The sequence below is a fragment of the Schistocerca americana genome, chromosome 10, assembly GCF_021461395.2.
Source record: "Schistocerca americana isolate TAMUIC-IGC-003095 chromosome 10, iqSchAmer2.1, whole genome shotgun sequence".
NCBI classification, from domain to species: Eukaryota; Metazoa; Arthropoda; class Insecta; order Orthoptera; family Acrididae; genus Schistocerca; species Schistocerca americana.
The window spans coordinates 111,883,754-111,907,179 of NC_060128.1; the positions used below are offsets into that span (position 1 = coordinate 111,883,754).

The 23,426-nt window shown below is 40.4% G+C and overlaps 1 protein-coding gene across 1 annotated transcript in view; it reads left to right on the plus strand.

Annotated features, from left to right (window-relative positions):
- The window catches only part of LOC124552512 (tubulin-specific chaperone D), a 192,117-nt gene that overhangs the window by 69,614 nt on the left and 99,077 nt on the right, over positions 1-23,426 (plus strand). Inside the window, exons 7-8 of the mRNA XM_047126801.1 lie at positions 2,432-2,661; positions 17,886-18,025. Of these exons, the coding sequence (XP_046982757.1) occupies positions 2,432-2,661; positions 17,886-18,025 (370 nt within the window). The remainder of the gene's footprint in view (positions 1-2,431; positions 2,662-17,885; positions 18,026-23,426) is intronic.

Genomic DNA, 23,426 nt, shown 5'->3' on the forward strand with positions numbered 1-23,426 from the left:
ACTCATTGTGCATCGGGCATGTAAGTACCTCTTAGTTCTGATTTCACTTGCGTACCATATACTGTTGCTTGTCCACCTCTGGTACACCCCTTTTCTGCAAATGTTCACAAGCAACAATGGCTTTTGGGTTCCACGTGCATTGAGCGCTGGAGTCACTTTGTGTGGAGCGCGTGCAGCCCCAAATCCAAGTTTTTAATCAGCTGTCACCATGGTTGATGCAGAGGTTCACTCCTGGATATGTTTTTAATATATTATTTTCTGACATTTTAACTGAGCACCACAAGTCTACAGATGCCTCTACAGATGGGTCGAAACAAGGGACTATGTTGGTTACTCTGTTGTTTTTACCGATTGTGTCCTCAAGATCCAACTGCATCGAGACTTAACTGTATTCGACACAGAACTGTGTGCAATCTTGCAGGCACTGGAGCAGATAAAGCATGTGTGGAATGCTAAATTCCTTGTCTGTTCCAATTCTCTGAGTGCTCTTCACTCTCGACAACATTTGTACCTGGCAGATAAAGTAGTCCAGAATATACAGGATGCCCTCCTCCAGCTGCAACAGTTGTGGAAGGAGGTGTCTTCCTGCTGAGAACCAGGGTACATGGGTACTGCAGGGAATAAAAGGGCAGGTGTCGCAGCCAAGGATGCGTGTAGTGATCCTCAGTTATTTCAGTGTGCTATTTCCATGTATGCTATCACCTCGCTGTTAAGGTACAGAGTCATGTGTCGATGGGAAGATGTGTGGCTGGAACTGACTGACAATGAGCTGCATCTAGTAAAGCCCACTATGAGGTTGCAGTGTACTTCCTTTCAGCCACAAAGACAGGATGAAGTTCTCCTTACCCATCTGCACATAGGCCACATTACTGTGACACATGGCTTCTTGCTCCAGTGAGAGAATCTTCCTGTGTGTGGTGCTTGTGGCATACAGATCACTGTGTGCCACATGTTACTAGACTGTGTTTTATTTTCAAACCAGAGGGCAGTGACAGATTTGCCAGCAGATCTGCCCTCTATTTTAAGTGATGTTGAAACAAATGTGGTTCATGTTTTACGGTTTTGTGATCTACCAACCTAAAATTTTAGGGAGATGTTCTTTATGTGATAACAGGGTGACTGCCCCCCATTTTTTTGCCTCGAGTGGTCAGCCAATAAAATTTCCCTTTGCCTTTCGTTTTGATCTTCTGTGGTTTTACTTCTGTTTTAATTCCATGTATAGCACCTTTCACCCTTCTCTGATGTATTAAGGCCTGTGAGATAGAGTGATTGTTTGGTTTAATCTTAGTGAAGTTGCAGTGAGTGAATGAGTCTCATTTTATAGGTTTCCTCTAAACTGTATGATAAAGGGGTGCTGGTGGCTTTCAATAATGTTCATGTAGTCCACTGCTATAGTGGTGCTTTCAATTACTACCACAGGCCCCATTGGAACTTAGGTGAATGTGTTTCACAGCATAATACTGCCTCCCCCCTCTTCACCCCTGCTCTAACCTTCCCTCCCCTCCTCGCCCCTCCTCCCTCCTCCTCTTCCGTTCTCGCACCTTCCTTCCCTCCTCCCTCCTCGTTCTTCCTCTCCTCCCCCCCCCCCTTTTCTCCCTGGCCTGTGTCTGTATAGCAGGGAGCAGTGCACGCTTTGGGCAGTTATCCAGACAAGACTGTTGACATAAGAAATATGATTTGTCCTGTCAGGCAAACATTTTCATTGAACCACACTGCAATCTTGATGGTCCAGCTGTCCATTGCAAAAATAATTGATAATGCTGTCGGGTCAGCATGGGAGCAATGAGGGATGGTGTGCTGCAGAGCTTCACTTTCAGCAGTGTGCGCTAAGCACTGTGGTCCGAAAAAGTTTTACCTACACGTGCGGCATTCTGTGGCAGATCTGATGAAAAAGTACTTACAACTCTGGTGCCTGCACCAAAATTGTACTTTTTCGTCAGCTCTGTCACTGAAGGCTGCATGCTCTCCTTTGTAGACCATGCAAGCCTCAACCTTCCACATTCTGTGGCAAGGCTCGGACATCCACCACTGTTTTACCTGCTTGTGGTTGCATTTCAAGATCAAAAATATTGAGAATTATTTAATAGTAATTAGCCATGCCAGTGATAGCGTAGCTACTGGGAGGGTTGCATAAGCCAGACAGGCCTCAGCAGAGGGCTCAAGCGAAGAGTGTCCCATACGTTAGGGAAGGGAGAGAGGAGACTTTGCTAACTGTCTGTGTGCTTAGACAAAAGGGTGGCATCCCCAATAATGCATTCGGGGTTGGGGGCTAACAACCCACATCCCATAAACCACATTATTGAAGAAACAGAAGAAATATGAAAAAAATAAAGAAAATCGTTTTACAGTCTACTACGACTTTTGTATTTTTATTTGAATGCTTATCCGAATGCCGGTGCAGACTAACGAGCCTAATATGCGGGGTTTTCAGGTCGCAGGGGCTTGCTGCTGCCTGCCCGCCTGCCCACTGTGGTGCCGGTCGTGCTGAAGGCTCTGACGTACGACGAGCCCTGTGGCAGTTCCTCTGTGGGGATCCACATACGGGATGCGGCCTGCTATGTGTGCTGGTCGTTTGCCCGTGCGTACGATCGAGACGTGCTCGCACCCTTTGTGAAAGACATTGCGGCGACGTTGCTTGTGGTTGCATCGTTTGACAGGGAGGTGAGTATCTCTAGTCAAATTTCTGCAAAAGTACACATTGAAGGTGTCGGAGAGACATAGTTATGAGCCACATGGAACTACGATTGAGATGCATCAGTTTAAAGTTTCACGGAAATCTAAAAATGTTTAATACATAATAGAAGCCTTCTTTGTCCTTCAAACACTTGCTTAATACTTGCAAAGTTTGTAGTGAAATAGTCTACTCTCATTGTGTTATGTAATATTAATTTTAGATTCAGTGTAATTAAGATGTAATTAATAGTGCCTATATAGAGTATATCTCCCAGAAAATAATTTAAAACATAAAATATAAATTTGTATGGATTTATTTTAACTTACTCTTACACAGTGACCAGTATTTATAATTTTTACACGTGTGTACATACATCGTAGGTGACAGAGAATACTAAGTTATTTTACACTGAGACCATTACATAGTCGCGCGGGATTAGCCGTGTGATGACCTTAGCAGTTAAGTCCATAAGATTTCACACACATTTGAACATTTGACCATTACATCAAGGAAGTCCCTCTACCTCATCATTGTTCATACTATTTCCTGCACATGACCAAAAGAAATCTTGATTTACTGCAGGTATGTGTGTAATAAGAGACAGTACAACACCAGTTTTTTTTCTGACTAGTTAGAAGGGCTTTGTGTACTTTATTGGCAGCTGATACGGATCTGATTCAACAAACCTTCCTTTCCTCTCGATATGAATATCCACTGACGTGAAGGTGCTTATGTCTGAATAACAGTGCTTTACACTTATCTTGAAGGGATCCACAGACTGTATAGCTTCACTGAAATAAAGGGAATTTTCAGATGTGAATAACATAAGTTCTCAGTCAGTGTCTTCAGGAATTCCAGACTTCTGAAGTCTTCTCTTTCCATTTTAGTCACTGTGAAATTTTTTGGACTATTGGTTTTATTACTTCTGCCCATTCATCTACTGTGTACAGTATTGTTTGTTTGTTTCTTGCATACACTTCATTGTGACCAAAATCACGTTTGCAAGGAGTCTGATGTGATGTACCACAGGGAAGTAATGCTGAACAGATTGAAATCTTGTGGTAGCAACAAGGGACCTCTCCAAAGCAATAATAGTCCAATTCTTTGCCTCTCCCTTGCAGTCATCTGATTATATGGAGATGTTTTGTTTGAGGATTAGTCATTTCTAAGTACAGTATAACTCTGCTTTTAAATTACCGGAATTATCGTTTTCCTGCCATTTATGACATTTTCTGTTGGTCCCGTCAAATTTCCTGTGCCCACAATTTTTATTTGCACCTGATTTTGTGTCAACATATTTATAATTTTCCCGCGATTTACGCATTACAATAAAAAGTTTGCGGAGAAAAAATGATGCTGGCATGATGTTGGCCATCCAGTAGCGTTTACAAATATTATGTGGTTAAGTTTATTGACACCATGGCACTCTACTCAGCAGATTTGAAACGGTAAACGTGTAAAAGTTGTAACAATTCGTGCTCTATCTCCCGCTACTGCCAACCTCTGCTTGGCGTGGTGGCTGATATGAGTAACTAGGTTCATTCGAATAAAGATATCATGACCAATCACAACCACTTCCAAACTATCTCTACTGTGCAAATGCAGTCTTGTGATTGTTGTGATCATCGTGACACCTTTGTCGAACCATATTTAGCGTGTTCCTGCATATGGCCATTTGGTGCGGTAGTTGACACCATCATTCAATTTGTGCCAGTAATGTATTTTATTCATGCTGAGCAAAACGTGTTTTGAGAATTTATTCTTGTTGTCAAGTGCAGTATTTAGATATGTATTTCTTGTGATGTTACACAAACAAACAATGTGAGTGATAGTGTGTGTGTGTGTGTGTGTGTGTGTGTGTGTGTGTGTGTGTGTGTGTGTTTTTCTACATAGCTGACAAGGCACAGTACCTGATAACCACAAAAAGACGACTAAAGTGCAAGAGATGCAGAATAACACATATTCAACCACCATACAAAGTACTTATTTACATATTTGCACTTGACAATGATAAAAAATTCTTGAAAGGCGTCATGCTACACATGAAAAAATACTTAACTAGTACAGTATTTCATTATTTAAATAATGAATGACAGCTGCAGGCTTTCAAAAACATCGATTATGAAATATGAAATGGATTCAAACGTTTTTACTTCCCAACAGTTATCAGTTCCAGTTACATCAGCAGTTTTTATTCTATAATAAACCATCATTAGATAATAAACAAGACCGTGACAAGTCTTTTGATGCCTGTTATGTACATATATGATACATAAAGTGCAAGGGAGTACCCTATACATAACTTTTACAACTTAAAACATTATTTCCCACATTTTACACATTCCCGCATTTTATACCATTTTTTTTTGAAGTCCCTTGAAAAGTGTAAAAGTAGGGTTTTCACTGTACTTTAACAAGCAGCTCCCAAAGTCATCTGAACCCCTCCCTCTACCTTTTTCGCTACACAGAAACATATAACCCTTATTTGATCTGCAGTTGTGGATACCATAATTGTATGTATATATTTTCCTCTTGTAAAATGCTGGACCAACTGGTAGTTTAGGTTGGGGAACAATCGCTGCATGTCCATTGCTGTCACATGGCGCCCGTTCGACTTCTCTTAACCTGTGCAGTTAAAGACACAATCATATTTTGTCCACTGGCAGCCTTTATGACATGCAGTTCATAACCTGCTTTTATTTGCAGCATGAGTAGTTATCACGAAATAAGGATGCAATTGTGAGATCACATTCCAAATACATTTTGTTGGAGTTCTGCTGCCTACTCTAATGTCTGTTATATTTTGGTATGAAATTGAGAAAATCCTTGACACCTTGTACAGCCTCATCTTGGAATTTATATTGGTAGTTTCCAAGTTTTCCAGAACAGGAAAAAAAAGAGTGTATATTCTCTTTCTAATACAAATGTTTCTACAGTATTCTATTTGAGTAAGTGCCTAACATGATAGTACAGTGTATCATACAAACCTCTTTCATCTTCTTTTGGAATTGCAAAACCCTGCTTCATTTGCTGTTGTAAATTACTCACTCTTCCTGCATGATTCTGTAAGCCATGAACCCTTGTGAAATCTTCCTTGCAGATCATGACTTCCTTTGCACATAGCTTCGTGTTACATGAAAACATAACAGCCTTAGATGCCATTTCCTTGGTAGTCGTTTTTGGATAGCTGTGAAAGAAATTATGATAATAGAGAAAAAAAAATTGCAAGATATTAGACCTTCTGTATTTAAAAACTGAACAAACCTCCACTTTTTTAGTACCTTTTGTATGCAGCTCATCAAGTAAGTATTCTGGGTATTAAAGTTTCATGTGTCCCAAAGTTAATGGAAAATGTTTTCTTCTTCCCCAAGTAGTTTTGTGTAGTGCTTATTTGAACAAGTACAGGAACTTCCTGTAGAGGCTACATGAACAGTCTTGTTGGTTTTTGAAGACATGCTGCTGAAAAATAGCATTTCGTCAACATTTTGCATTAACTTTTTTCCTATTTACTCTACATATTTAAAGCTGTTTATATGAACAGGAAATTAGTCTCAGAATTTGTGTGAGATATAGTCATAAACCAACAAAAAATAGAATACCACCGAAATTGCTGTCATGAGACAAATATTTTTACAAGTCTGTTGCCATTAAAATTACATTGTGGCAGGAATAATCATTCATATAAATGTGCTCACAAAGTTTCATCATTAACATGCAGTATGGTGGCCAAATGTGTCAGCAAGGTTAAGAGGAACAAAGTCACGAGCTACAGGACATTAGTCACCAGAAATAAAGCCATTTAATTGTTTGTAGTGTATTGGTGTCATGCTCTTCTCAAATGAGAGGAAATGAATGCAGTCGAAGGAAACTAAAGAAACACACCTATTCTTTTGGCTTTAGAACTAAATGCCATTATCCATTCCTGTTATATAGTTTTAACTGTCACATCTTTTCTGTCTGCTTTCAGTATGAGAGCATGAACCTTAAACAGACAAAGAGGCGTCAAAAGCTGCATGGTGAATGTATCCTGATACAATAAACCAGACAGTCCAGCACAAAAGCAGGGTTTGTTGTATGTTTAGTGATTTGATAAGTTTCTGTGGTCTTCATCCAGTGACATCGTGCATTGTTGTCGTGAATACTTACAATAATATCACTGCTGTCATGTTGATATAAATACGTCGACAAACACTTTGGTTCAAGTGATCGACCTTGTACTTCACTGTATTCGTGATGCATTGGTGAAAATTTCTGGTGCTGAAACCTGGGGAGGGAGCTTGTGGGCTACTATTGGGTGACACACTCCCACCTTCTTGTCACTAATGGAAGGTGGAGCTGCCGCAACACCTCAAAAGTTATGGCACCAATTGCATGCTGTACAGTAGGCACTACGTGGAAGATTATTACAATGGCCCTCTACTCTTATGACTGATAAGACAATTATTATGGCTCACGGTGCCTACTGTTGCTTTTAGGGAAGCATTAAGAAGTTCCTTGTCTTAACCAAAAAGATTGCAGAGTTGTGAGCATTTAATTCAAAAGTTTTTTCATTAATTGTTCATGTCATAGTCATTAACATCCCTGGCTATCTGTGAGTCATTTATTGTGAGCTGTTCCTTCATGTAGCCCAACTTTACGCACTTGTTACAGTGGAATATATGATGGTGTACTTAGCATATTATTAGAAAGCTAATAACAGCAATGTCTCTTGAAGATTTATAAGGCTAGTATCTGCAATTGAAGAATTTTAAGATGACACACCACTCCAGAATATTAAGTATTGCAGGGAACACTGGGAAGAAGCAGCTTGAAAACACTTCACACAATTCAACAATTAACTTGACAAGGCGAAACGTGCAATTTTCAAAGTCTGAGATGCTATCAAGAAAAAATTGTCTGTTTCTACTGTGACATTGTGTTTGAATGATCCAGTCTCATCTGTGGTTCTGATTTCTATGACAATTAAATTGCCCTCTATTAAGCTTGAACCTTTCTCTGGAGACACTGAGAGCTGGCCCAGATTTTGGGAACTGTTTGAAAGCTGTATTTATAGTAATGCTTTTGTGACTACTATTAATAAACACATGTTCTTAAGAGGATATCTTGAATGTGAGCCCAAACAACTGTTTGATGGCATTGCAGTGATTTCTTCGACTTACGATGACACTTGCTATACTCTTCAGGTAAGGTATGGAGACTGCAACCACATTATGCAGGGTCACTTAGACTACTTAGAACCATTTGGGTTGAATGTCTTCAATCGAGTAATAGAACATTCATAGAATACAATAGGCATATCCGAACTATGAAGTCATTGAGTGGAGATGTAAATGCCTGTGACAAGTATCACATGCCAAAAATTTTGCGCACTTTCCCCACAGACATTTGTCGGTGCTGAAGAATCTACATCAAGAGGGAGAAACTATCCCTAGATGACATACTGTGTTTAATGTAATTTTTAGCCAAAGAGATTTACAGTGCACTCACTGCACAAAAGGTATGCAAAGACACGGAATTCACAAGCACATTACCTGCTGCCACAGCTCTCCCCAATATTAATTCCAATCACAGGCATTCGAAGCACAATATCACATGTTCCATGAAGCTTTATTGCAGTTTTTGTGAATGTAGTGACCCCTGGGCACAAGACTGCAAGATAATAAAGGACACTCCAGAGCAGCTCAAGCTGTTAAGAGCAAGAAATTTGTGTTTTCTCTGCCTCAATCAGGGCCACAGTGTCAAAATTGTTTGGAAAAAGAAAGAGCAATCTGCTCTTATGGCACAATATACCCAATTGCAGACCAGCAGCGAGTAGTTTTGCCTCTCTTGAAAATTCACTATCATCTACTCAAGAACATTTCACATTGCTGAGAAATGTTTTGCTGCCTTTAGACAATGCAGAAATGATGGTCTAAGACATGTTTATGGTAATTTAATGCTGGACTATATTAAAAAAGACCTCGTAGAGCTGGCTCCTACAGAAGAATCTACAAATTCATTTTATTTGTCTCAGCCTTCGGTCAGAATCTGTGTTTGGGAAGAATGATTCTCAGTAAGTCTCTGTATTGGCTGTAATTTCTATAATTTTCTCGTCATGGTCATTATGTGAGATGGACGTTCGTCTAACTCTTCCTGGAAAGCTCTCTTTCGAAATTTCAATATTAAGACTCTCCGTGAAGCACAAAACCTCTCTTGTAATGTCCAACAATAGAGTTTGTTGAGCATCTCAGCAATGCTCCCATAGGATGCATCCCATACTGTGAACAGTACATAAGACTCAATTAAACAAGCACCTTATAAGCCACTTCCTTTGTGGATGAATTACATTTCCTTAAGATTCGTCCAATGAATCTCTGTTTGTTTTCATGGTCATTCCATTTAAGGTCACTCTAAATAGCTACTTCTATACATTTTACAGTAGATGCTGTTTCTAGCAGTTTATCACCAATAGTGTAGTTGTATGGTAGAGGCTTTATTTTCCTATGTATGTGCAATATGGTACATTTGTTTTTGCTCAGGGTGAACTTCCAGGTCCTACCCTAGTCATTGATCGTCTGCAGGTCATTTTGCAAATCAGTACTGTCTTCTAGCATTGCTGCTTAGTTATAGACAACAACATCATCCACGAACAGTCTTAAATAGCGTCCAGTTCTTTTGGGTCATTTATGTATGTTGTAAACAATAACAGTACTATCACACTTTCTGTGGGTACTCCAGAAATTACCTTTACATCTATCAATTTTTTTCCGTTAAGAGCAACTTGTTGAGTTCTATCTGCAAGGCACTCTTCAGTACAGTCGCAAATGTGGTTTTATGCTGGTTAAGCACATATTTTTTTCACTAGAAGGTGGTGTGGGAATGTATCAAATGCGTTCCTGAAGTCAGGGAACAGGGCATCCACCTGAGCACTGTTGTCTGTAGCGCTATGGATCTCACGGAGGAACAGAGTGAGCCATGTTTCACAAGCTCTCTGTTTCAGAAATCTACGAGGGTTAACTGAAAAGTAATGCCTCCACCTTCATAACTGTTCAACAGTTGGCATCATTGGTATGCGGCAGGTACTGCCTTGTTCCGTAGCCTCTTCTCTACAGCACCAGTTGGCGGGAAGCCTTAGCATTGAACGGTTGTGTTGTTACAGTGTAAAATATGGAACCCTGCGCAGACGGTCGATCAATGCGATTTAATCAACGTGCTGTCATTGAATTCTTGATAGCAGAAGGTGTAACACCAAAGGAGATTCATCAGCAGTTTATGGTGATTGTGTTGATGTGAGTACTGTGTATCGTTGGGTGAGTAAGTTTAAAGATGTTGAGGTGGAAAGATCTGACCTGCATGGCAAACAAAAAGTTGGACTTCCTGTGACAGCAACCATCAAGTTTCACAAGCAAAATGTTGACAGATTGATTCAGGGTGATTGATGTATCACTCAGAGAAATTGCAAGCACAGTCGGCATTTCACAAGAACGTGTGGGTCACATTAATGCTTTGCTTGGCTATCGTAAGATCTGTGCACGATGGGTACACTGGATGCTGATTCCTGAAATCATAGTGCACAGACTTAAAAAATTTGGCAGGAATTCCTCTCGCATTACAAGAATGAAGATGACACCTTTCTCCTTTCAATTGTGTCAGGAGAATGATGAAGACGTTGAGAGAACTGTGAGACTGTGGTTGCGGAAACAAAGCGTCGACTTCTTCCGTGACGGCTTCAGAAAACTTGTTCATCATTGGCAGAAATGTATCCAATTGGCTGGTGATAATGTAGAACAGTGAATATTTGTAATGAAAGATCACATTCTAAGGATTATTTCTGCGTTTCATTTATTAAAATATTCCCATACGAACCCAATTAATGAAGGTGGAGGCATTACTTTCATTCAACTCTCGTATGTTGATTTTTATAGAGGAGATTTTTGTTCTCCAAAAATGTCATTATCTTGAGCATTAAACATGTTCCATAATTCTACAGCAGATTGACATCAGTGATATAAGTCAATAACTGTGTGCATCTGTCCTGTGCCCTTTCTTTAAAATGGGAATGACAAATGCTTTCTTCCAGTCACTAGGTAACCTTTGTTGCTCCAGCAGTCTACCGGGTGATCAAAAAGTCATACATTTGAAAACTGAATAAATCACGGAATAATGTAGATAGAGAGGTACAAATTGACACACATGCTTGGAATGACATGGGGTTGTATTAGATCCAAAAAAATATAAAAGTTCAAAAAATGTCCAACAGATGGCGCTTCATCTGACCAGAATAGCAATAATTAGCGTAACAAAGTAAGACAAAGCAAAGATGATGTTCTTTACAGGAAATGCTCAATATGTCCACCATCTTTCCTCAACAATAGCTGTAGTCGAGGAATAATGTTGTGAACAACACTGTAAAGCATGTCGGGAGTTTTGGTGAGGCATTGGCGTCGGATGTTGTCTTTCAGCATCCCTAGAGATGTCGGTCAATCACGATACACTTGCGACTTTAGGTAACCCCAAAGCCAAAATTGCACGGTCTGGGGACCTGGGAGGCCAAGCATGACGAAAGTGGCGGCTGAGCACCCAATCATCACCAAACGACACGCGCAAGATATCTTTAACGCATCTAGCAATATGGGATGGAGCGCCATCCTGCATAAACATCGCACGTTCCAGCAGTTGTTTATCAGCCAGGCTGGGGATGATGCGATTCTGTAACATATCGGCGTACCTCTCACCCGTCACGGTAGCAGTTACAAAACCAGAATCCCGCATTTCCTCGAAGAAAAAAGGCCTGATAACGGTAGATGTGGTAAATCCAACCCATACCGTGACTTTCTCGTTGTGCAATGGAGTTTCCACGACAGTTCTAGGATCTTCGGTAGCCCAAATTCTGCAGTTGTGGGCGTTGACAGACCCTCGGAGCATGAAATGAGCTTCGTTGGTCCACAACACGTTATTCAACCAATCGTCATCTTCCGCCATCTTTTGAAACGCCCACACCGCAAATGCCCTCTGCTTCACTAAATCACCAGGTAACAGTTCATGATGCTGATGGATTTTGTACAGATAGTATCGGAGGGTACGCCTCAATGCCAACCAAACAGTAGTGTATGGAACGCCGGTGTGACGTGCGACTGCACGAGCACTGACTTCCCCATGCATAGACGAACCCGCTACAGTCTCCATTTCTTCTTGAACTGTCTCAGCAGCATTACGCCTCGTGCTCGGTCGGCCACTACGGGGTCTATCATCGTGTCTTTCCACTAGTGAGTGATTGTAGTTTGTAAACTTACCCTACCACACATCACTGTTAAATTCACTGTCTTCGTATCTTCACTATTTTCAAAAGATTCGAGAGGTGTAAGATATACAAAATAATAACTTATCTTCATTATCTAATTGTTGTTGTCAATGGCTCGAAGTCTTGTATGGGGGTACATTCTTGCAGCTGAAAATTTCGATTTCTTAGGTTCTTGATGACTAAATAACTGTTGAAAATTCTTCTGTATTGTTCTTGAATCTTATTTTATCCCATTCTTTTAAATCACACCGATTTTACTATTTTCACTTTCAGCACACCACAGATTACATTGTCGTTGACAAATTTAACAAAATATGTGCATTTCCATTGGAAGTATGCCTAACCCACTGTTTACATTCTGCGGTACTCACAATTTCCAAAGACTTTACAAAGCAGAAGAGTTTACAAAACAAAACATGAATCATTGCTAAAATATATCATTATTTTACAAATTAATCCAGAATTAAATTTAATAATTAGTGTTTGATTGTACAATTAATAATATGAATTTTAAATATGCCAGATATTTTTGTAATTTCAAATATTTTTACAAAAAGAGTAATTTTAACCATTAGTACATATTGATTGAAACACATTAATTTCTTTTTATACATTGTAGCCTGAAATATACATCCTATGACTTCTTTTAGTGAAACAGCTGAGATAATTTTAATCTATGCAAGAATTGATTGTATACATGGTATCGGTTATCTCAAAAAGGTAATGTTTGAGAAGGATGACCTCTAACGATAATTTTAATCTATGCAAGAATTTATCGTATACGTAGTATCGGTTATCTCAAAAAGGTAATATTAGAGAAGGATGACCTTTACAAGTTGCTTTTCTATTCTGAGATCAGTTATTTCAATATCTGACATTTCAGCCATCTTAAAGTGATTAAAATGGGGGCTATGTTACGATTTTCCACAGTGAAATGATTTCAGAGGACCAAATTCAATATTTTGGCCTTTTTTCTATTATTTTCCATTTTGGTGCCACTATGGTCACTGAGTGAATGAATAGAGGATTTAAATCTCACAGGCTTTTTATTCAGATTGGTTAACGAAGTTTTACTTTCAAAGTCATTGAATGCTTCCCTCACTGCTCTCCTTACACTCATTTTTGCTTTGTTCAATTGCTGTTTTAGCAGCTGGGTTTTGACTTCAATGTGAGAAGAAGCTTTCTTTGATTATGGAGCAGTCTTCTAACATGGCTATTAAACCACATCTGGTCTGTAAAGTGAGGAAGACAAGAAGAGAGCACAAAATGGTGAATAGTCTTTGATGATTCCTTGCATGAGCAGTGTGTACTATTTGTTAATGACACTTTGGAAATTGGACCTAACTTGTTGCCTGAAGTGATTGACCTCCTTCTTGAGAGTCCATCAGTGACACTTAGCAGTTGTTGCTGAAATTATTAGAGCCTTTCTACAGCTCTCTCTCTACTGTACAAGATCAACACCAACAAATTTGAAGATCACGTTAATGCAAGACAAAGGACAGTTTATTGATTCTCACATCTTTCTTTAAGCCTTGCTTGCAACTCGTTTCTGCTTTCAGCGACGTTCTAGGATCTAGCAGACACTTCTCAGTCCCAGTTCTGTAGAGCTGGTGCCTTACTGCCTCAGAACGTATACATAGACGACTTTGTTACAGGTACTGAATCTGAAGGCAGCCTAGTCTTGCTGTTTTAAGGGTTATTTTCACTAATGAAGCAAATAAAATTGTCACCATTGAAATGAGATTAATTCAGAACAGTTATCCACAATTTGGAAGATGGAAGGAAGGGAGATCCAAACGAAAGCGATTGTTCTAGAAACGGCATGGTACCGGAAAACGATACATTCTCAGTGAGTTTGTGAGAAGTCACCAAAAAATTTTCAGAGACAGCAACAAAAAGAAATTTATTACGAGCAACAGCAGGTCTTCATGATCCTCTGGGACTAAAAACATCAGTTTGTCTTTCAACACACTTGGTTAATCTGACTACTTTGGGATTAACCTATCTGTTAAATGGCGCATCTGAATGTCAGTCAAACCTTCCTGAGCTATCTAATGCTACCATCCCAAGATGAATCCTTGCAGAGAATGAGAGCTTTTATATTGCTATTTTCTGTGATGCACCTGAGAAAGCGTATGACACTTGACACTATCTTATGTATCCTTTTACTGATGACATTCCCAAAGTAATGTATAGTAAGAGGCTATTAGCATCCATGAAAACAATAACGCTTCTTTGGCTTGAACTGTTAGCAGCATTGACAGTGACCAGACTACATCACTACTATTGCAATGTCACAGCTTGTGATCTCAGCAGAGTGCCACTCTGGACTGGTGTTGTCATAACTCTTGGGTGGATAAAGTGTGATTCCACTACGTGGAAAATGTTTGTACACAACAGGGCTACAGAAATACCATACTGTCTCAGTGGAGGCATTTCCATGCAAAGATTTAGTTTCAAGAGTATCCAAGCCTCAGATGTTGCAAATATTGGACATCTGGTGGAATGGACCACCATGGCTATTGTAACACCCTAATTTATGGTCAAGCAATTATCATGCATTTCTTAAATCTAGAGAGATTTCCTCAGACTTTCATCATTCAGGCTTTACAACTGCTCATAGATGCAAATATATTCAGCTCTTACTGGAAGCTGTTGCAAACCACTGCTTACATTCTCTTCTTGAAAAGAAAACTTTCAGAAAACAGACACATGCGGAGAATTCAGTGCGTAAGAGATAGCAGGGGCTCATTTATATTGGATTAAGATCATGCAGCAAGAATTCTTCCCCTCGAAATTTGCTGCTTTAAGCAAAGCTCTACCACTTACTAGGACATCAAAAATAATATGCTTCAACCCCATATTTAGATGGCGGCTTATTACATGTACAGGATTGCCTGCATCATGCTGAGTGGTTAGCACACTGGTCTAGCATTTGGGAGAATGATGGTTCAAACCCACGTCTGTCCATTCTGATTTAGATTTCCTGTGTTTTCCATAAATTGCTTCAGGCAAATGCTGGGATGGTTCCTTTCAAAGGACATGGCTGATTTCCTTCCCCACCCTTCCCTAATCCAATCTTGTGCTCCATCTCTAATGATCTTGTTGTTGATGGGACATTAAACACTAATCTTCTCCTCTGCTGCTACATTGTGCCGAGGCATCCGATGAAGAATGGCATTCCCACATTATGGAAGAAAATTGACGCTTCACCAAACTTCTGATTATGTGCACGCATATCAGTGTACACTATCTTGGATTAAGAATGGTTTTTCTACAACTAAGAAAGTCATTCTGGATACTCCACAGCCATCTTGTGACTGAAATGGTCCTTAGTAGCTTTCCCTGTAAAATTGCACATACCATTGCTGGCCAACAGATGTTAGTGCTACAACCAGCTGAAAGAGTGAATCCTCACAAGCTGTTCGAAGTTTTCAGAGTTGATTTTGCTGGTCCCCTATATGCAAAATCAGGCGTCACTATAAATACATGTTAAATTCTAATAATCAGTAATCACCTGTGTTGTAACAAGAGCCATACATATGGAACTATCCACCAACACAACTGCAGACCTATTCTTATTACCCCTTCAAATGTTTACAGGTTGGTGGGGCACTCCACACATTATTTACAGTGATAATGCCCAACCTTTCCATGTAGCAAACTGAGAGATAAAACAAATATGGACAACTAACTGAGAGATATCAGAGATATGGATGGTGGGAACAGATTATTGGCTCGACTAAACGGTGCCTCCACAAAATGCTAGGATGCTGCGACAAGGATGAGGAAGACCTACAAAAAATACTTTTGAACATAGAAGCCGCACATAATTCAACACCTGTCACACTGAGAATGAAGTGCTTTCCAGAGCTCACTTTCTCGTTGAGGCCCTGAGGCACCATAAACAATAGACTTGGTAAGACAGTTTAAGCTCCAGCACTAGTTTCTAATTGCTCTTTCGGACTTTCCATCAAGTCAAGAACACTGGCAAACCATTGGATTCAAGAGATTGTACTTCTACTAGAGAATGTCCTTTCCTGACGTTTAGGGAAAAGGGCTAGGGTAAACGAACTATGACCAGTTCAAGATGGACTACTTAGAACTGTAATCCTCATTACCACAGCTGGGAGAGATGTTACCAGACCAGTCCAGTTGGTCACCCCACTGGAAGTCAACCAGGTTGGGGAGGATGTGGATCTGCAACACTGTATACCATTTTCCTAATAACTCTATCTTTGCACTTCTGCATATGTAATATCACTGCTGTCATGTCTATATAACTAATTCAATAAACAGCTTTTGTTCAAGTGATCAGTCTTGTACTTCCTTGTATTCATGACTCAGTAACAGAACAAGTGATTATGGTCTGTCCGCTGGCCTATATCCTTGTCTGACACGCAGCCCACTTGATACTCCTGTACCTCCTGATGTGGCCAGAAACAGTGGCTGTCATAGGAATGAGATGTAACACCTCTGAATCACAATCAATACCTTTGTAGGTGAGGATACTGAAACCATGAAAAAAATCGAGCTATGACTGTGAAACTTCTTAATGGAGTTAATCTTTTTCTACATCTTAATCCTTTAATATGACATTTTCCCCACCAATGGATAACTTTGTAGAAGTGATTGAATAACTCTGCATTCTAGCTGTTCAGGAAACATTTCACATTGAAAATAACTTCATTGTGGTTATGGAGATGCTTGCCATGCAAGCAAGATTTCAATTTCTTCTAGGATATTGAGTATCCAACCTTTCTCTGGCAGAAGTAAGACAGATATGTTACCACTAACCTGCTGTAGCTGATGTTGGTAGTCAATCAAATGCATTGTCAATGCTGACCTGGAATTCTTTAAATCTCATATGAAAATTCCAACCTGTGTGGCCAACATATCTGCTCGTGCACATCAAACTTTTATGGAATTCATGTAATTCCACATAGTAGATATGTTTTCTTCCGGTCTTTATTGCATCTTACATGTTTCGTGATTCTGGTGACTTTCAGTGTCTGGTTGCGATGATTTTTTTTAGATGTTTCTAGGTCCCCACGTTTTTACTCCTTTGACATGGAGCTTTTATTACGTGACAACATTGGGGTGAGGATGCCCTCAGATGGTTAAGTGATATTATGTATACACAACACTGTGTTCTCTCTTTTATTTTTATAAATTTTGCAGATGACGGAACTTAAAGTGTTCTGAAACCAGTCATGTATGTCATAAGAGGCTGTTGAATCAGCAACTGTAGTGCAGTTTCTTCATTTTACAAAATGGACTTATACAGTTGCAGCTGTCCCACAGGATGCCTCCTTGTGTCACTAGAATGAATCTCCATTTGTCTCTGATCCATTTATATGCTTTCCTCGCCGTATCACATTTCTACAATGCCATTGGGTGGTAATCAGTATCACAATGGCCAGTGGTCGCAATGTTTTGGCTCATCAGTGCCAAGTGCATAGGAGAAAACAGCACATAGCTAAAGGCAATAGTCCTGCAATTTGGTAGAAACAAGTAGTTGTTCTAACAGTATTAAGAATGGGGCATTTCCATGTGCCACATGTGTATCTCTCTGAATGAGAGGATTGGTCTTTTTGGGATATCAGTAGTAAGGCACTGTTAGTGCACTGCGTTTAATGACATTTTATGTTCTGATGAGGCCACAAACCAAAGTCTAGCTTGGCATCTGACCTCTGTTTCAGATAATAATGCTGTGACCGACACCTAGAATTCTTCCAGAAATGTCACAAGATAAATTTTATTATTTGTCCATACCATGCACTTCTTGACAATTTTTCCATCCTGGAACTTGTGTTACTTTTTTCTTCATTTCTATTTGTTTTTCCATCCTGTAATTTATATTATTTCAAAATTATTGGTTAGCTTAGAGGTCCCTTTTCTGCTTTTTTAAAAGGTGATGTCTTTTTACAGATAAACTGTCGGAAAGCAGCATCTGCAGCATTCCAGGAAAATGTGGGTCGTCAAGGAACTTTTCCCCATGGAATTGATATTCTGACTACTGCAGATTTCTTTGCAGTTAGCTCAAGGACTAATGCATACCTCAATATCAGGTATTTAATCTGCTTTGGCTAGTATATAAGTGCTGCAGGAAAGTTCTTGGAGAATGTAAATACTTTAGGGTTGAAGGAGACTACTCACCGAAAAGCAGAAGTGTTGAGTCATTGATAGGCACTCACAAAAAGGATAGAAAAGTTGGTAGCTTTCACAGTTATCCTTTGATGAGCTAGAAAACACACACGCACACACACACACACACACACACACACACACACACACACACACACACACACACACACACACACTCGCACACGTACGCCTGTGGCCCCACATGGTGCCGGCTAGAATCTAGTTTAGCCAGCACCATATAAGAGCATGTGTGTGTGTGTGTGTGTGTGTGTGTGTGTGTGTGTGTGTGTGTGTGTGTGGGCAGGCGCGCGCGTGCGCGCACTCTAGTTCATCACAAGATAACTCTGAAAGCTAGCAAGTTTTCTTTCTTCTGTGTGCCTATTGACAACTCAACGCTTCTTCTTTTTGGTGAGTGGTCTTGATTAAAGCACTTAATATATAGTGATGTCTGCTTGTGTCTGTATATGTGTGGATGGATATGTGTGTGTGTGCGAGTGTATACCCGTCCTTCTTTCCCCCTAAGGTAAGTCTTTCCGCTCCCAGGATTGGAATGACTCCTTACCCTCTTCCTTAAAACCCACTTCCTTTCGTCTTTCCCTCTCCTTCCCTCTTTCCTGATGAGGCAACAGTTTGTTGCGAAAGCTTGAATTTTGTGTGTATGTTTGTGTTTGTTTGTGTATCTATCGACCTGCCAGCGCTTTTGTTCGGTAAGTCACCTCATCTTTGTTTTTATATATAATTAATATATAGTTTGTGTGCTTATGCTATCTTAGGGATGTATTGGTTTGCTTCCTGCCAACATTGGTCCTCAAGGAATCATTAGCTATTTATGTAATGTGATATCTCATATTTTCTCAGTGCAGCTGATTAATAATGAGCTTCTAGGTGTTCTGCAGAGTAATTTCCATTTACTGCACAATATTTTGACAATCGATTCGGCCATTTTCCTTAGATGATGTGAGTTTAGCTGGTCTCATGGCACAGACAGCAAATACATATAACAGCAAAACTCACAGAACCTGAAGAAGATGGTTGGGTCGAGCGTTGAAATATTGTGTGGAAAATGGAAACAACAACTTGGGAGAGCACCTGGAAGCTCACTATTAATTTGTGTAATACTTGCAGCTACTATAGCTATGTAAACCTGTTTTATAATCACTAATAACACTGTTTTATGTAGCTGTTTGAATGGTACTCGCACATAAGAGCCTGTAGAAACCCACCTTTCTCTGTGTATTGCTATCACTTTTCAGCAACCTGGGTACTGTGAACATATGGCTGAGACAAGTAGTGATATTACAATAGTTGTAGATTTCCAACAGAGATATCTGTGAAGCAAATTTTAATAGAATTTCTGACATATTCTTTTGACCAACATAAACATAGCACGGTGTGCACTTGAAAATGAAATTAAATTTTTCGAAAACAGTCATGCTTTAAAACTAGATTGTTGAAAGGAAGAAACTTTTACGTGTTCGAGGTTTTTCATTTGTTGAGCAGGACACTTCCTCTTCGTAGAGATGCAGGGAGGTTACCTAGAATTGATCCTCGTGTGCACTGTCTTCAAATGGAACAGGGATAGGGGAGAACTGCTGGTGGTACCTGAAGCACCCTTTGCCACCCACTGTAAGGCAGCTGAGAAAGTATGCTTGCATCTGTCATTTCAGTCACTGAAATACTAATCACTTTGGAATATTATGAAAAGGCTAGATTGCTTCTCACCACATAGAGGAAATGTTGAGCTGCAGGCAGAAAAACACAATGAAAAGATCTCTAAACATGCAGCCATCAGACAAAAAGATCTTCTGAAATAGAAAAACACACACACACAGATATTCATGCAGGCATAAAACACACACACACACACACACACACACACACACACACACACACACACACACACGTGGTGGCTACTATTGCCGACTGCTGTTGCCGGACTGCAACTGCACGTGATGGGTCTTGCAACCTGGCATGAGTGGTGAGGATAAGGAGAGCACGAGGGGGCAGGGAGTGGGAGGAATAGCAGGGTAGCAGTGGTGGAAGGTGTAATGCTGCTCGTAGAAGCATGGTGGGATGTAGTGGGGGTAGGATGGGCTGTGGGGTGTGGAGTCATGAGGCTGTGCTGGGGAGGATAGACAGAAGCGAGAGGAGAGACATAGAGAAGGGGTAAAGCCTGTAAGAGCATTGCTGGAATGTGTAGCACTGGAGTGGGAGCAGGGAAGTGAAAACACAGGAGAGCACTGGGACTACCGAAGGGTGAGACCAGGGGGTTATGAGTATGGGAAATATGTTGTGGAGAGAGTTCCCATCTGCACAGTTCAGAAAAGCTGGTGTTGGTAGGAAGCACCCAGATAGCACAGGCTGTGAAGCTGTCATTGAATTCACATGTGTTGTGCAGCATGTTCAACAATTGGATGGATCAGCTGTCTCTAGGCCACAGTTTGTCAGTGGCCATTTGTGTGGATGAACAGCTTGTTGGTTGTCATGATCATATAGAATGCAGCACAGTGGTGGGGCAGCTTAGCTTATAGATCACAAGACTGCTTTCACGGGTAGCCCTGGCTTTGATGGGATAGGTGACACTTGTGACTGGACTGGAATAGGTGGCGCTTGGAGGATGTATGTGACAGTCCTCACATCTAGTTCTATTACAGGGACATGAGCCACGAGGCTAGGGGTTGCGGGCAGTGGTGGCATAGGGATGGACAAGGCTATTGCGTATGTTTGGTGGGTGGCAGAACACCCCTGGAAGGAGGATAATGGGTAGGGTGTTCTTCATTTCAGACCATGATGAGAGGTAGTAGGAACCCTGACAGAGAATGTGATTCGGTTGCTCCAGTCCTGGGTGGTTTTGAGTCACGAGGGGAGTGCTCCTTTGCTGCCTATCACTGGGAATGTGGGAGGGTGGGAGGTTGTAGGTGACTGGAGAGATCAGACATGGGAGACCTGTTTCTGTGCTAGGTTGTAAGAGTAAATTCTGTCCGTGAAGCCCTCGGTGAGACCCTTGGTATACCTTGGTATACCTTGGTATATTCTGAGATGGACTGCTTGTCACTGGGTATCAATCTATCCTATTTCATAACAATACCAGACAATAATGGAAATTCCTGGATGGAGCAGTATGTAAAATATGGGAAAATCAACCACTCATCTACAATGGACTGATGCTTGGACCACAGAAACACATAACAGAAAACAGCATTCACAATAGCTTTTGAGCATTTGCCCTTTTTCTAGCAAAACTACAGACATTTAGACACACAATGTGTGTGTGTGTGTGTGTGTGTGTGTGTGTGTGTGTGTGTGTGTGTGTGTGTGTGTGTGTGTGCACAATGAAAAGACTTACACACTGAGCTTTCAGCCAAGGACTTCTTCAGAAAAGAAAGGAAAACGCACACATTCATGCAAGCTGGCACATCTCACGCACACATGTACATTGTCTTGGGCCGCTGTAGCCTAGTTGTCGTTGTTGATATTCAGACCTGAACGTCAAACAACAAGTTACTTTACATACGAGTTAATGTGTTAAATATTTGATGTTAAGCATGTAAGTGAGAAAAAGTTTAGCAAATAATTGAAATTATGTTTAAGCCTGGCAACTTGATAAATGACAAGGAAAGAATTTTAGAAAGATGTAAGGAATATTTTTCAAAACTTCTTAATTGCCACTGAGCGAGGTGGTGCAGTGGTTAGCACACTGGACTCGCATTCGGGAGGACGACGGTTCAATCCCAAGTCCGGCAATCCTGATTTAGGTTTTCCGTGATTTCCCTAAATCGCTCCAGGCAAATGCTGGGATGATTCCTTTGAAAGGGCACGGCCGACTTCCTTCCCCGTCCTTCCCTAATCTGATGAGACCGATGACCTCGCTGTTTGGTCTCTTCCCCTAAACAATCCAAATCCTTAATTGCCCAGACCAGATGGACATTACCTGCAGACACCACTTAGGAAAGTAAATATGAAGAATAACGGGAAGTGACTGATAAGACTCACAAACAACGAACCCCTAGAGCGGGACAGAATAACAGGAAACTCAACCCAACAGGGAGGTGGGAGATTGCACCTAGAAATATATAAACTGATCCAATTGTTATGGAAGAATGAAACATTGCCAAAAGAATGGAAATTGGCCATAATATGCCCAATATACAAGTAGTGAAGCAAAATGGAGTGTGGTAACTACAGAAGTATGCTGTATATAACGACAAGGTATTGTCTATCATCATCCTCAGAAAATTGCAACCATTCATAGAGAACAACATATAGGAATACCAAGTTGGCTTTTGACCAAACCAGTTGACAGTAGGTCACATTTTCACTCTAACACAATTGTTTGCAAAATGCTGGGAATATGATAAAGATATCTACAGTCGATTTTCAATGTTCGTACAACAGCAGCTGTATAAAATGCACTGTGTCACTTCAGAATCCCTAAGAAGCTATTGAGAATGGTGCAAACTTGTTTGGATGGGTTAAGAGCAGCAATGCATTTCTGAAGGGTCACATCAGAAGTGTTAGAGATTGAGGCAGGTCTCAGACAAGGGAATGCTGTCTCCTGTGTTGTGGTAAACAACATCTTACAGAAAGTAATAAGTGAGTGTAGGCAACAGGAGTGGGCTGGAGTACAGGTGGATGGTATTTTCAGTTGTTTCACATGTGCAGAAGATATAGTACTACTAAGTGAATCAAACCAATAGTTCAAAGAAATATACCAGATAATGGACAACTATGCATGGAAGATTGGGCTAAAGGTGAAGCAAGACAAAATGGCGTTCATGCAACTAGGAGAAAGACAAGAGCAGGAGGAATTTCTTTATGTAAATGCCATGGGGCTCAAAAGAGTTCAGATACTTGGTTTCTATGTTTATCAATGACAACAGCATAGAAATGAACATCAAGGAAAGAATAGTGGTGGAAATGAACATCAAGGAAAGAATAGTGGTAGGAATGAAATGCATGTATTCCCTCAGGGAGATGCACAGCTCAATATCAATATAAGTGAACACAAAGATGAGAATCTATAACACAGTGATAAGCCCAGCAGCATGTGCGGTTCAGAAACCTGGAGCATGACTAAATGAGGAAAGGAAAAACTATGAGTGTGTGCTGAAAAGTAATTCTTACAGAATTTTTGTTCTTCTCTCAGTATCAGTTGAAGTATTACATGTCGTGGTGATTACTCGGTCAACTTTTCTGCTTCGCTGTCACAAGTTGCAACCGTCTACTTGCAGAGGACTCTGAATTGTAGCGCGTAACGTGGCAGCAAGTAACGTAACAATGTTGGTGTGTGAAAAACCTCAGAAAAATTAAAGACTTTGTTCACAC